The sequence below is a fragment of the Crocodylus porosus genome, unplaced genomic scaffold, assembly GCF_001723895.1.
Source record: "Crocodylus porosus isolate Cpor-Errol unplaced genomic scaffold, CroPor_comp1, whole genome shotgun sequence".
NCBI classification, from domain to species: domain Eukaryota; kingdom Metazoa; phylum Chordata; order Crocodylia; family Crocodylidae; genus Crocodylus; species Crocodylus porosus.
The window spans coordinates 174,562,589-174,577,532 of NW_017728906.1; the positions used below are offsets into that span (position 1 = coordinate 174,562,589).

At 39.3% G+C, this 14,944-nt stretch overlaps 1 protein-coding gene across 1 annotated transcript in view; it reads right to left on the bottom strand.

Moving 5' to 3' along the window:
- Positions 1-1,696: 1,696 nt before the first annotated feature.
- CUL5 (cullin 5) overlaps positions 1,697-14,944 on the bottom strand; it is a 56,797-nt gene continuing 43,549 nt past the window's right edge. Inside the window, exons 15-19 of the mRNA XM_019530240.1 lie at positions 11,148-11,323; positions 10,866-11,027; positions 9,979-10,097; positions 8,316-8,439; positions 1,697-5,023 (exon numbers count right to left, since the gene is read on the bottom strand). Of these exons, the coding sequence (XP_019385785.1) occupies positions 4,829-5,023; positions 8,316-8,439; positions 9,979-10,097; positions 10,866-11,027; positions 11,148-11,323 (776 nt within the window). The 3' untranslated portion in view covers positions 1,697-4,828. The remainder of the gene's footprint in view (positions 5,024-8,315; positions 8,440-9,978; positions 10,098-10,865; positions 11,028-11,147; positions 11,324-14,944) is intronic.

Consider the following 14,944-nt stretch of genomic DNA (forward strand, 5'->3'; position numbering starts at 1 on the left):
AGGCTTCTTCCCCTCCACAAGGGGAGTGGTCCTATTACTGGGCTGTAGAGTGCTCCCATGTTCTTTGCTGTGGCTCTGGCCTTATGGATTTTGCATTCTTGGTTGCACAGCACTATGCACAACTTGAAGCAGAACAGCAAAGCCTAAAGCAGTGACGATACTGACTACAGAAAAAAAATAAGAGCAATTCTTCTGTTACGAAGGATTCAGGCAGCCCACAATGTCAGAATGTTTTTATCACTATGGATTTAAAATGGCAGCGGGGGCACTTGAATTAAAGCTTCTTTGACAAGCTTTAGTTCAAGTGCCCCTGCCATCATTTTTAAGCATGGGGATGCTGATGCCTGCTACCACACTCCAGCAGGCTCGATTAATTGAATCTGCTCCGATACACTGTAATTACAGCACGTCAGAGCAGCCTCTGTGGTCATGCACAGGCATCCAAAATCTTTCACTTCCTGGACAAGTGCTGTATTCCAGAGGCTGGCAACCTACAGTCCATGGCCTGTGTCTGGCCTGCCAAGCAACTGGATCCAATCCACTAGTCCAGATGTTTGGGGCACCCTGGCATCAGGAAAAATCTGTGGCAAGTCTGTGGGAGGTTAGCACTACTAGCAGGAGAAACAGCAGCAGCGATGCTAGCCAATCAGTCAGAAGTGGCCGTCTACCTCTGAAGCAGCCCACTGCTCCAAACAGTTGCCAATGTTCACTCTGACTACAAAGTCACCACTCACCTCCTCCTCAGCCAGCTGTGCTTCAGGAGAAAGGAGTGAACTAGTTGCCCATGCCCAAAGGGATGATTTAGGTGCAGCACAGGGTTTCAGGCTGTAAACCCTAGTCTCACATAGGTGTCTAACCCCAATTTGCAGTGTAGGAGACAGGATTTCAGACACCCTCCCCTTCATTTATTTGTTCTTACTCACAAATGTATTGTAAAATGTAATGTATTGTAAAAGGAACTTAGGTGCCTGGTTAGGATTTCTGAATTCCACTTGTTTAAAGTCTTTAGGATTTACTTTCCTAAAGTATAGAAAAGCTCCAATAGCTTTACATATACTATACTCCCACATACTCGGAAAAAAACCAAAACTACATATGCAAGAAAAGACTTTAAAATGTTGTTCTCTCATTTCTTTTAGTCCTCTGATCACCTCATAAAGGCACTGGAAGCTGGAATTAGGTTATATTCTGCACACTAGTATTTCCAAATATATGACCTTCAACTTAAAAAAATTGCAGGGATTGACACCAAAATATCTTGCTAAAAAAGTGAACAGTCTTTTATATTACATTTTTATTTTGCAAGAAAATAAATTATACAACTTAAAAAATAAAATTCAAAAATTAAGCAGTACATCAAAATAGTTCAGCTGGACTGCCATACAGAAACTGCTACCATTCAAAATTGTACAGCATTATCATCTTGGTATGTAGTGGCACACATTCAAAATTGTAAATACCATATGTAGATAGTTATTACAACTCAGGAACTCAAGTTTGCTCAACACTCCAGACTACATATAGTGTATGAAGGGGAAGCTTTCATGTATTGTTTATTTCACAAATATGACCTCAAAGAATTTACAAAGATAGCATCCCAGTCATTTAGATGAAAACAGAAAAACAGTTTGAGTTTAAGATAGCAAAGCTTTCTGTAAAACTATCAAATCTTTTTCCCCAATTGTATTTTTTTTTAAATTTGCACCTTACAGGACAATGGCATCCCAATGCAAATAAATGTAAAATGTTGAGTATTCAAAACATTTTATACTGAATTTAAGAAAAAAGGTGAAAAGAAAGCCACCGTTTATTTGTTTTGGAAATGTAACTATGCTCAAACATAAATGCAAGAGATTTAGATAAGTAAATATCAGGGACACCAACAGTAGAAAGGGAAAAATGGAAGACTTCAGAATTGAAACCTTATCCAGTTGTTGGGACAAAGGAGGATTTACCAATATTTCTTAATGAAACTCCTACAGAGAAAGATAAATCACTTTCTGTATTTTCACTTCTATATGTTAATTCCATACCTATTCATCATGGCAGTGTGTGACAACATGTTCTTTCAGATGCAGCACCTGTTAAGCTAGCTCTTTGGAGATATTTATTCATAGCTAAAAATTCAACTTTAAAAAGTGCATCATTGCCATATTGCAAGTGAAGAACATCTCATTTTTATTTAGATCTGAACATTCCCCTCCCTTGAGACACTTCACCCTGCATATCTCCCCATGCCCAGGTAACGCTAGCTTTAAGTGCATTTTGGTGAAAGTGACCTGATGAAGGATGCTAAATATGATTCTGCATCTTTAGCAAATTGCTGGTGTGATTTTCAGATTCCATTTTTTTAAAAACACGTAACATGTTTTCCTATATATACTTAAAGAAAATTGAACAATGCCATAGGTATTGTCAATTATAAAATTCCCCTGCCCAAACACTGAAGAACGTTTAAATAATTTGAAAGTTGTAATTAAAAAAAAGAGGCGAGTCTAGGTGTGTGGGGAGGTATGCAGATAGCTAGCATGTAAGAGTTTATTGCTGTCTTAAATGTACAAACAATTGGTACATAAGTTTATGAAAGTCAATCTCAAATTTCTTCCCTACACTTAGCTAAGGGCTTAGGAATCAGGACTACCTAGTTTCATATTGAGCTTGTTTGCGTGTGACAGTGTATCATGGCTATTTGCTCTCGTCAAACACTGGAAACCGCAAATACTCAGCACATCATTAAAATATTTGAAGATTATGGCTTTGCCATCCCTTTCCTAGTATTCCTAAATGAGAATTTAATTAGCTATATTTTAAAATCAAGTCACAAATGCTGAAAATATTGCAGCATGTACAGAAAGATCTCCATTATTAAAACTAACTTTTAACTGTGAAAATAGTGGAAAGTGTGTTGCTGCCAAACTAGAAAGCACCACTGACTTTTGATTTTGAAACACTGTAAGGCTACGAATCTGATCTTTCAGTGCTAACATAAAAGGGTAAAATGTATTTGTTAATATTATCCACTTATGAAGATCAATAAAGAAATGCAAGCTACAAGATTTCAGCGTCTCATTTTTTCCTCCCTCTTGCTTGTTCATGATGCTGATCTCAGAACTGAAGATTTCTTCAGAAAATGATTCAAAAATGCAATGTTCCAAGGAACTAACATTGGCCCATACTTTAGTGCTAGAACATGTAGCTGCTTGAAGGGGAGGAAATATCCATCTAGAGAAGATTTTTTTTAAACACTTATTTTACCCATTGCAGAAACCATGCAAAAATTCTGATCCCCACTCACTTAGGGCAAGTTTTCAATTCTTGTAACAACTGAACATCCTCTCTTGCCATTTTATTTACCATGAAAGATAAAATAGACTGTACCTAGGCTAGTAGCATTTTCAGGACAATTTTGCAAGCCTGCCTCGTGGCACATTAAAAACAAGAGTATTCAAGTCACGCTGAGTAAAAGATGATGACTTACCTTTTTTCTTTTTTTTACCCCAAAAGGCAGACTCCCTATTCCAATGGTACTGATGTCATGATGCCAGAACATGCTGGGACATTTCAGAACACTGGTGGTAAATTACTGCCAACTGGCTACTCAAGATTGTTGAAAAAGGACAAAGAGGTACCATTTGAAATGCCAAATACACAACAGGTATTTTGATACAATCTTTCTACATAAAAACTGCAAACCAAAAACTCCATGAAGCCTTTGCACGTTTCCTTCAGGGGTCATTTTCAACTCCTGTTGACTACAAGGCAGCTTGCTTGCTTTTTTTTTTTTTTTTAAAAACAGAGATTTGACTTTTCAACAGTGAAAGCACCAGAATACCCATGTGTGATTCTATTATACATGTATACCAGTGAAAAATTTAACACGGGGATCTTTAAGAGTGTTATTTGCTCATTTGGGGAAGTTGTTCATCAATTTTTTAATGCATTCAGATTATGTAGTCATACTTAAACATCTGAAAAATATTAAATGTACAATGGAATACACTTAATATTTCTGTTCACCATAAACAGACCCAGCCACGAAACATGGTTTTTAAGGTGAATCACTCACTACTAAGGAAGCTTCACCTCTTCAAAATGGATTGTAATAAACCATCTGTCCAGGCAAGATAACAAATAATGTATATCCATATGTTTACAGCAAACAATATAAAACAGTGATCTCCTGCTTAAGGAAAAAAAAAAAGACATCCACAAGTTGGAAATATGTTTACATCACTTGTGTGTCAATATTAAAAATCCAGTTACTATATTGAAGCACTGCTTGAGCCAACAGGTTGTTATTGTAACAAATACATGTCATCAGCTGTGATGCATCTGTGTATGTCTCTCAAATGTTATACATAAAAAAAGACCAAAGGTGGACAGCATGTTACTCTGTTGATCCAAAAACACAAAGTGAAAGTGCTACTTCTAGTCCTAATTGCATTTTTTTTAAAAACAAAACTAATAGCAGTTCCTCAGTGCATGAATATTCGAGTAACTTCCTTGTGCAAGTACTGTTCATCTAAAAACCCAAACCTGTATTCTTCCTGGTGGGTGTAAATCAAATCTACTTTAAAAAGCTCACAATGGGCTCTTCATGAATGCAAGTTTCCCCACAAAAACAGCATGCTGTTAAAAGTGTGCAACATGAAGGGAATGCCATCATGCTAGCTGAATGAGATTGGCAAAACATAGTCCTCTTGTAAGGCAAGGCAGGGATTTTAATATGTAATGCAAGTCAAAATGAGTCCTTCTGCAGCACAAACTGTTGCAGCTGTCTGCTGAAGCACCCTTCTGCATCTGTTCTCGGCATCTTACAGTCTTCAAATTATGCCATATAGATGAAGGTGTTGATATCCGATTCATCTCTTCTGATATATTTGTGCTCTATAAGCCATTCAATTTGCTCTTTTATCATTTTCTTTTGTGGCAAGAACATATTTTTCAATATTTCTACCAGTTCAGTCTGAAGCTGAGCATTAGTAATTTTCTTCCTCATTTTCATTATTTGGATAATAGCCTCCTGGTGGGGGGGGTGCAAAAAAGAAAAGATGTTTGAAAATATCCATGTAAAAGTGAACACAAGATTAATGGGGGTTTTGGGAAAGGAGAGAAAACAATGCAATTTGACCAATACCAATGTAAAAGTTTTCAAAACATTCCCATAGGAAAATTAATCTGTCATATTACATATTGTCTTTAGGATCTAAAATATCTATAAACCCCCCTCTGTAAAACAAGTCTTGGTGAAAAGCAAGGTAAAGCCTCGTTTATACCCAATGCAACCATAATGACCATAACAGGTTTTGCTAACATGTCTGCAAAGGGAAAACACTTAGGCTTCAGGGTTTCTTCATAGATCAGGAAGTGACCTCATTCTTTTGGACTGTCCCTTATAGCTTCTCCCTTGGAAGGATTCTGCTGATTTGAACTGTAGAGATCTTTGAAGAAGCTACAGATCAGTGTAGCATATATTCCTCGAAACAAATGATTTCTCAATCATCTAGGTATGAATGGTAAGTCACATCCTACTTCTATCTTTCTTAGCTCATTTAACTGGATACTGAATAATTCTTGTGAAGAAGTTGATGGATAGATATTATACAGTTTAATGCAGACATAATGATTAAGAGGATGGAATTCAGTTAACGTTTTGAAGACATTTAGAATGCATCCACAGTTGAGGTGGATCAGCCATTAACATCTAACATTCCCTCACTATCACCTAAAATCACTGCCATCATGAAAATGACCTTCCCTGTGAGGTGCGCATTCAGTCACAAAGAGGCTCAAATGGAGTTTGCCACAATAGCCCTGACCAAAGCTTCTATGGAAAAACCTATCAAACATCTAGTTGATCCAGGCAGGCTGTCTGATTTGCTAAGCAGCCAGCAACAGTGGGCTGGAAAGCTGACCATAACCAGGAATGCTGACAGTCAGTCTGCTGCAAGTGAGCCTCCTGAAGAAAGCTCTATTTTCCACTGTTCTGACACAAGTCTTTCACAAAAGCATTACTTCCACACTTTCTAAGGATAGGCTAGTCCAGAGGTGTCAAATTCAGTGGGGCCAGATGAGTGTCGCTAGGCCAGTCTGTGGGTCAGATCAGGCTTCCCTGGAGTAAGTACAAGGGCAGTTCCAGCAGGGCGTTGCACACAGCACAAGGCCCACAATGGCCCTATGCACTATGTGTGGTACACACAGTCAATCCAACTCCATGCACCATGATTCAAGCCCCAGTCCAGGGTTCACTCTCCACATGGCACCAAGGACCAAGCACGGGGCACCCTACCAGGCTGGCCCTGTCTGCTGGCTCCAGGGCTGGTCCAGATCAGGCCCCAGGCTGTCTAGGCTTACCAGAGCCCATGCAGCGCATGCCCTGTACTGGCCCCATGCACCACCTGCAGAACAAGACCTGGAGCATGGCCATACCAGCCATGTATGGTACAGGGAGCTGGCACAGGGCACGCAAAGCCCTGTGGCTAGCTCTGGTGCAGGCCAATCTGGACTGGCCCCAGAGCCAGCACACAAAATTGGTTCAGCATGGGGATCACATGGTGCACACATGTGCAGTGCTCATGTTGCTTAACAGCAACAAGCTCTCTATAACCCAATACCTGCAACTACATCCAGCTACAAAGAGTAACCAGATGTTTCTGCTACAAACCATAAATGGAAAAAAAGTTATTTACAACAACATTTCAAAACATTGCCTGCAGCCTGTATGTTTGATGATCCTGAGGTAGTCAAAGAGAAATGAGCCACCATTAAAACACTGTTTCTTTATTTCTGTTTTCCACATTTCAGGGCCTACTTCCACAGCATTGTTTTCTGCTGCAATAAACTATTTTTTCAAAACAGCAAAACAGAAGGCAAAATACACTAGGGCTCACACACCTAGCTCCTAAAATCCACATCCTAAAATCAACACCATCATCAAGACTAAAATTTAATTCGACTGCCCATCTTTAGATGCAAGTTAATTGCTTTGACTACCATGCTTTGAGGGCCAGGCAATTTTTGGCATTTCTGCTCATGGCCCTTACAGGGAAAACAAACCAACTGCCATTCTGTTTGTGAACTCTTTTTTAAGCTGTTCAGAAAGCTATCAGAAGTGGCACATCTCAAGGTATTATTACATGGGTCAGGAACTTAGTATTCACATAGTCAAGCTTTTTATCTCTAGGCAACTTCTTGAATGGAGGAACCAAATGTTCCTTGTCCACTGAAAATGCATGACATGGAGTAAGTTGGAGTCATAGGACTGTACAGCTGGAAGGGACCTCGGAAGATTGAGTCCAGCCCCCTGCACCAGGCAGAAAAGACAACTGCCTGGAGATTTTGACAGGTAGATCAGGGACAGAAAGGTGTCAATTTTTACACCATTAAAGCAGTTAAGATATTTGATATGGGGAGGCGAAAATCTCCCTCTTCAAATTTCGTCTCTTCCTCTGTTGTATGGAAGGGACAAGTTTTTCATTTCCTCCCCACCCCCTTTTCTTTTTAAACCCAAGCTCTCCATAGCAACTACATCCAGCGATATAAAGTAGCCAGATATTTCTGCTATAACCCATAAAAGAAACAAAAAGTTATTCAGTAATTAAAAGACCAAAGTATAAAAAGTTAACTGTATGAGAGAAATAAGGTAGTTCAAAACTAGGGTTTCAGGCTCTAAGTATATCAAATTTCAACAGATGAGTTGACAGCTGTTTCAAATTCTAAAGGTTTTCTTCACAGCCATGAGGGCTAGAGACCTTATATTTAATGAGAGTGCATTATGGACATTTATAGCATATGAGTTAAATAGTGTTGCAGAATATTTAACCTGCTCCTGTGTTGAACAAATTCATGAAATTCTCTCTCAAAACAGCATGAATGCCTGATAAACTTTTAAAACTAATTCCCTGAAAATTAACAGAGACAAGAACTAAGAAGTCTGAAATCAGTTTCTTTTCAGTTATGCAGTACAAACTATTTTTTGGAGTATCGTATCACAAGATTGGCTTTGAGGGGTGTTCAGGAGGATGAGCTTCAAAACACACAGTTTGAGAAGCATTTCAAAAGCAATTGTTCCTAATCTCTGTACAGGTGACACCACTGCCCTCCCCACATTTCTGTCACTTGCAATCCCACTCCTGGTGCAATCCACACTTCCATAATGGATTTTCTGCAGCAGGATATATGACCCCACAAATGAGATACAAGCTATTTGGTGACATATCTCCCAAGTCTGGAAAACTGCCAACATGGAAATGATGTATGAGGACATTATAGAGAAACCAGAGCAGATTTACACTGTTCTGTCAAAATTCACTTGCCTGGGTTCGTAATATTCTTAGCTGGACTATTCCTTCATTTTCCTCTTCTCGCATTCTCTCTGTAGTGAGTTGCAATCGACCAATCAAGTTTATCTTACCCCTTTTCTGAACTTTAGCATTTTTTCTGAAAGAATCATTGTACATGAAAATAAGCCAAAAAAGTATTCATTTAACATTAAAGAATTCATATTAAAACCTACTGATAAGCAACATTATCTTAGTGAGATAATACACTGACAGGTGCAAGAGTCTGGCAGCAGTAACACTGACAGCTGCTTAATCATGTGCATCAGCTGATGAAACCACCTAGGATCCGAGTAGGCATTTTATACAGGCAAGATGAAGGAATTGAGATGGCCCCCTGGTCAGTATAGAAGCTGGTGGGTTATGAGAAACATGTGAAAAAGATTACAGGTTATGATGACAAATAATCCTAATTCTGAAGTCTTTGAAATCTCACCTGAAAAGTCATCTTGTATTGCCTACTGTGCTATATTGCCCTGGCATTGCTTCACATAAAACAACTTCAATATTAGGTCAGACCAATGGCTCAAATATAGCCCAACATCCTGTTTCTGATGCTGGCAACAGAAGATGGTAGGTAGGTAGGTAACACAACACATGTGTCACAAGTGACAGGCAGGCTAGGTGTAGCATATCACAGATCAGTGAGGGAGCAGAAAGCAGAGCAGTACATAAGATTAGGTTTGGGAATTGGAGTGGCACTCAGGAAGGGTGCAGCGCTAGTTTGTGGCATGTCTGCAAAATAGTTCCCCCCCGCCCCCCCCTATGCCCTAAGAGAAAGAATGTATGAACAGGGTGCATCCAGAATGATCTGTCCTGTTTATAATCTCCCTGTCATCCATCATTGGTTAATGGATGTCAGAAGATACCTGTGTGACTGTTTTGTTTCATCATCCATGAGTTTGTCTAGTCCCTCTGTGAACTTGGATATGCTATGTGCCTCTATAACCTCCTGCAGCAATGAGTTCCATAAATTAACAGCGCACTCCAAACAGAGGCATCTGTAACCCGCTATAGGAAACTGAGTGGGAAAATGCAAACCACTGTCACCATCTCTTTCCTCCCCTCCTTGTGCTCCCTTCTCCCACTCCCAGAGGCCAAAAAAGCCAGTGAGAATGAAGTTCAGAATCTGGTGACCTCCATGGCAAGCAACAAGTCCTACTCATAGTTATTAATAATAAAATTAGGTAAAAAAATCTTCTAAACAATTTTACTCAGTGCATTTTTAAACATGTTAGAGAGGTCCTATTTTTGTAACTTTATTCAGCCTTAGGGATCTCAAAGCAATAGTACTGAATCTCAGCATTCATCACTGAAACACGGCCACTTTCTGGAAAGAATACTGCAGCAACCCTGATTTTAACAGTGCACAGAAACATTGAGCTATTTAGAAGAGGAAGTGAACATATACACACACACACACACACATTCTTGCTTCTGTAACAGCTGAAGAAATGGAAGCCAAGAAGAATGGAATTTGCTTAGCACATCGGTGCTGTTTGAAGTCCTACAAATAACCACAAGTTAGCAGAAACTCAAATTCTGCATCTCATCACTACACAATTAAGAAATTAGTTTAAAATAAACTTGTTTAGTAATAAGGTTCTGCACATGGTATGTTAATTTTCATATATCTTACATTAAACTGAATTCCTGGTTGACTGAGAAGAGGGTTCCTTCTGTAAAGTCTTTGGGTGAATTGACTTGAGGTTCATACAATAAAACCTGACGTTTCAGCTTTGGAAATGCTACAAGAGACTATAGAGAAAAGAAAAAAAAAGCAAGAAGCCCATGAAAATAAAAAATATCAGGCTAGTGACACAGCACCAATCATTCTGAACAACACGTGCAACCATTAGCTATATTTTAAGCTAATTTGTGCAGGAATTATATAATCTTACGTCATAAAAATATCAGGTATGCTGATGGCAAGAATCAGTTAATACAGGTGAACAATATTAATGCACACTGATATATGGTACCTTGTTTCTGAAAGACCGATGTAGAAAACAAGCTGATATAAACAAGGGCATTCCAAAGAGTTAAGTACATGAACTCACCGCTACATAAGTTTAGTTCCATTAGTTACATGATTCATGTATAATTTCTTCCATTTTTGTTTATTTAAGTGAATTACACACGTTTACCCCCTAAAATGAACTTACTTTTATATAAAATACACTTAAGCAGATACCTCTGTGTTCCTAGAATCTGACCAATTCCATTGAAAGATTGAAAGACATCATCATGATTTGGTACTGTAGGCCACACCTGGCCAGAAAGACCTAACTGCCTTCAGAAGTTAAGTTTGGCAGTTCTGGCATGAAGGTGTTCCTTCAGGTCAAGGCTATATAAAGGAAGCACCAGAATCACTGGACAACTAGTTGAAAAAATCTTCACTCTTCAGTTTCAGAGAGTTAGTACTTTAAAAATATTCAAATGAATAACTGGGGGGGTGGGGGTGTGCGTGTGCGTGCAAGTAAACTAAAATCAAGTAGCAATCTGTTTCAACTGAAAGGGAAATACCCATAAAGTCCTCCTAAGTTCTGCATCAGGGAGCTCAGTTGCCAGTTTAAGGTTTTCAAAGCTGATCTTCTCACGGGGTCTTTGGTTCCATGCAAAAAGCACAGCCAGCTGAAATGTTGTTACCTCCAAGTCATACTGGCCAACCTCATTCTTAAACGTTATCTGTAGATCAAAAGAATTGATGAACACAAACGTTTTGAACACAAGCTTTTTTTTCATTACTGTGGACAAATAATGAAGTCTAGACAATAAAAATGAACACAGTAAAGTTCATATACTTACAATTCCATTGGACATGAGATGGTGCCAGTGCAGTTTTCTGCCACTATGATTCTTTTTGTAGAACTCTTCTACCTCGGGGATTAGATCTTCCAATTCCGTAGGCAGTGACACAAACACTTTTTCAGAACTTCGAGACCAGGCACCAGCATTTAAAATTTTAATATTCACAGAATCAGCTATAAAGACAGTGTTAAAATACATGAATCTAAAGATACATTAGGATTAAATACAAAAGGTACACTTTAATTAACTTAAAAAAAAAAAATCGGAAACTTTTAAGCCAGTGAGGACCAAATCATCAAAACTAATTAGAGTCTAAGATGACAGAAAGGCACACAAGTTTTGTTTAGATGCCTCTAGTTTTCAATACTCCTGCTCATCTTCTATCTAACCCCACGGACACCTGTATTTATGTTGGCTGGCATTCACAATGCTGCGCAAGTGCTGATGCCATTCCACAGCGAGAGGCACCTACCTACCTCAGGCCAAAAGCTCTCAAGGCCCATAAAGTGGAAGTCTCAAAAATAAGCAGCTGAACACCTGCCTCCTGAGTGGGACCCAATCTTGTACTCATGCTCTGAGAATGCCATCAGACCCTACAGAGGAGCACAGATGCATACCAAGAGGTAGAGCACCCACAAAAGAGATGGCCAAATGCAGAAGGAAGTGCATGTGGGTACCATGGTGATTAGGAGAACCACATAGTGTGATGGACCTGGGTTAAAATTTTTACTCCGAAATTAACCACCATGTAAAGGCTGCATGCATGCATATCTCTCCATTAAAAAGCATCTACCTGGGGATGCTACTGAGTATACTTGAGAAACATGTGATTCCTCTGTGTTCTTCCAAACCCTGCTTAAAATACCAAAATTTACAGCATTAAACTATTAGGTTCCCTCACACTGCTGTTTTAGATCAAAAGATAAGCAGTCATACAGTCAAAGCGTGTCCAAAAATGTTTTAAAAGGATTTCTGTCAGTGTTCCACCTCCCCAAGGCCTACTGAAGAACAGAGCCCTTCTCCCCCTGAAAAACAAAATGAAGCCAAGTCTGGAAGAAGAGGGAGGGCCTGGCTGTAAGATCATTCTGTTACAAATGAAAACGGAATTAAAAAATGCTTAAACCTGGCCAAAATAAGATTCTGGCTGAAGTTACCTGTTGATGAAAATAAGGATAAAGCTAATGCCCTGCAGTCCAGAACACAGAAGTCAGAATCTCTAACCTGAAAGATCACCATGTTGTAGAGGCGAGAGAACCACCTCCAATGAAAAAGAAAGTGCACTCCTTCCTAGATCTTCAGTCCCCTCAGAAATAGGAGCTGGAGGGCTAATCTGTGCTTCCTGGGGTCCAAGGAAGGGGTTAAGGAAAAGAAAAGAACTGTGTAGAATGTATACAGCAAATCATACAGATTTAACTGAAATTGTTTTCCTCATCCAGCCCCCCAGAAGCATGTACACCAGGTTGTAAGGCTACAACCTTCAGAAAGTGCCATCATAGCAATTTTTTTTCAAATACCAACAAAAAGAAATTAAGAGAAGCCAGAAAATTAAAAACAAAAGTTATGAGAGGAAAAATACTATGATTTTTTAACTGAAGGTGTAGGAACACTTAAAAAGGAGAGTGGAATCTTCCCAGAAAGAACCTGACTAGGCTAGAGGCTTTTACGTCCATTTCAGGAGTTCTCAAACTTCACAGTTAGCCTCACTTAGCTATGAAAAAAATTGCACCTCCTAATAGTTTGCTAAAACAATGCAACAAATTGAAAATAGTAGGCCTATATTCTCCAAAAATGAATAAAAAAAAAGTTGATGGGATTTGATTAATAAAAGATTAGTTTGAGTTTCAGAAGTATTCACTTTAAGGTCAAGGGCAAGGACAGTATAAACAGAAGCAGTTAAACTGAAGTTTCACTTAACCTATCATTGTTTGGTATCATTTTTCCTTAAATGTTTAACTCTGTATGAAATCCATCAGTCCTACTTTAGCAATGGAGGGGGGTTTGTTTCCTCACTTCACAAAGTAGCGCAATGCACGGTTGCAACGTAGGAAGAAAGAGACACAAGTCATCTTCGACAGAAAACTGGGACCTACACTTTGTTTTGATTGCAGTTAATGCCGAAAAGCCTGACTCGCATAGGTAGATGGAAGAAAAAGGAATGAGGCCTTTAAGAGTGTTAACTCAGGAAACTCAGATCTTATTGATAACCAGCTGGCATTTGTAAAAAAAATTGTGCTACAGTTCCTGGTCACTTGACAAGTTGATAAGGCTTTCCTCTTCTTTTGGGGACAGCACATCTGTGGGGATTGACTTAAAGGGGAGTGGGTTTCTAATCCACTATTTACATTTGGTTTAGCCCACTTCAAGAAAGTATTCACAAACTGCTCTTGCAGAGTCCCTTAGTGATGAACAACTATGTCCTGGATACTGTCAACTGATGTATCACCGCACTGTTGCACAATGTCCTCCGGTGCTGAAAAGATGCAAACAGATGCCCACTGCACACGTGAAAACCACAGTTCAAGTTTATTAATGAATCCTGCTATCCGATCAATAGCAACAAACACATTTTGCACCTTCTCCCTGAAGTGACACATTCAGAGAATTCAGTCGCTTGAATATGTCAGCCAGATATGACAACAAAGATACCTAACAAGTGTCACTAAAACACTGTAGAAGTGGGGAGTTACCATGAACAAGAAGAATACAGACTTCATCACGTAGTTCATATACTCTTGTCAGTACCTTGCACAAGTCCTTGGACAACCAATGGACTTCTGCATGTAGCAACAACTGTGTGTGAAGCTTGCCCCCATCTCTTCGCATAAAATGCCAAAAACCCTTGAATTATCCGGGCATGACTTTATAAAGGTTACAAGTTTTTACTGCAACTGAAAATACACTGCTGAGCTCCTCTGGCAATCTTCTTGGCAGCCAGTGCCTGTCTGTTGATCATACAATGATTCCAGGTTGATGTGGGGGCCACTTCGTCACAAGCCTGCTATGCTGTCCTGTCATAGACTGTGCTCCATCGCTGCAAATTCCAAAACAACATCCCCAATCAAGGTTTGTGTCTTGGACAAAAGTATTTAACAGTTTAAAAAAAAAAAAAAAAACTCTTCACCAGTTGTTCGTGGGGAGAGACTCTTTACTAGTTGCTTGTGTGCAGCAAAACTAATTCCTCCTTTAATTCTGTTGCTGTAGCAAAACAAATACATACCAGTACCTGTGCAGCATTTGATACATCAGTAGACTCATCTATCTGAATGGAATAATGTGGGCTTTGATGAACACTTGCTAAGAGCTTTTTTTTTCTTTTTTTTATAAAAACAGCAGTGGTCATTTCCACAATACAGCATAAGACTGTCATTTGAAAGTGGGATCACATCTAGCTGCAACGCTATCATCACTGAGCACATATCCTTTGCAGCTGGAAGTAGTAGTTTCTCACCTACGCTGTGAGCCTTGCCTGCTTTGGCAATGCGCAAAGCCACACAGTAAGAAGCCTCAGTAGCCTTCATCTCAACAGTGCTATACAATTCAACAAATTTTGTCCTGTTAACTCATTGAGCTTTTTCTGGAAAAAAAAATCTATGGGTTTAGATATTACGGTAGGTCGTCTTGTTTCAAGATGCCAGCACTGGTTGCAGGGCCACATACTGTCATTTGCCGGTACAATGGCACATACAACACACTGAGGCCTCAGTGCATTGCTGGACCTGCTCCACGTGAAACCAAGATTTAAATAAACTTCATCATATTTTCAACCTTTACATTTTGCTGGAATGTCTGCTGCT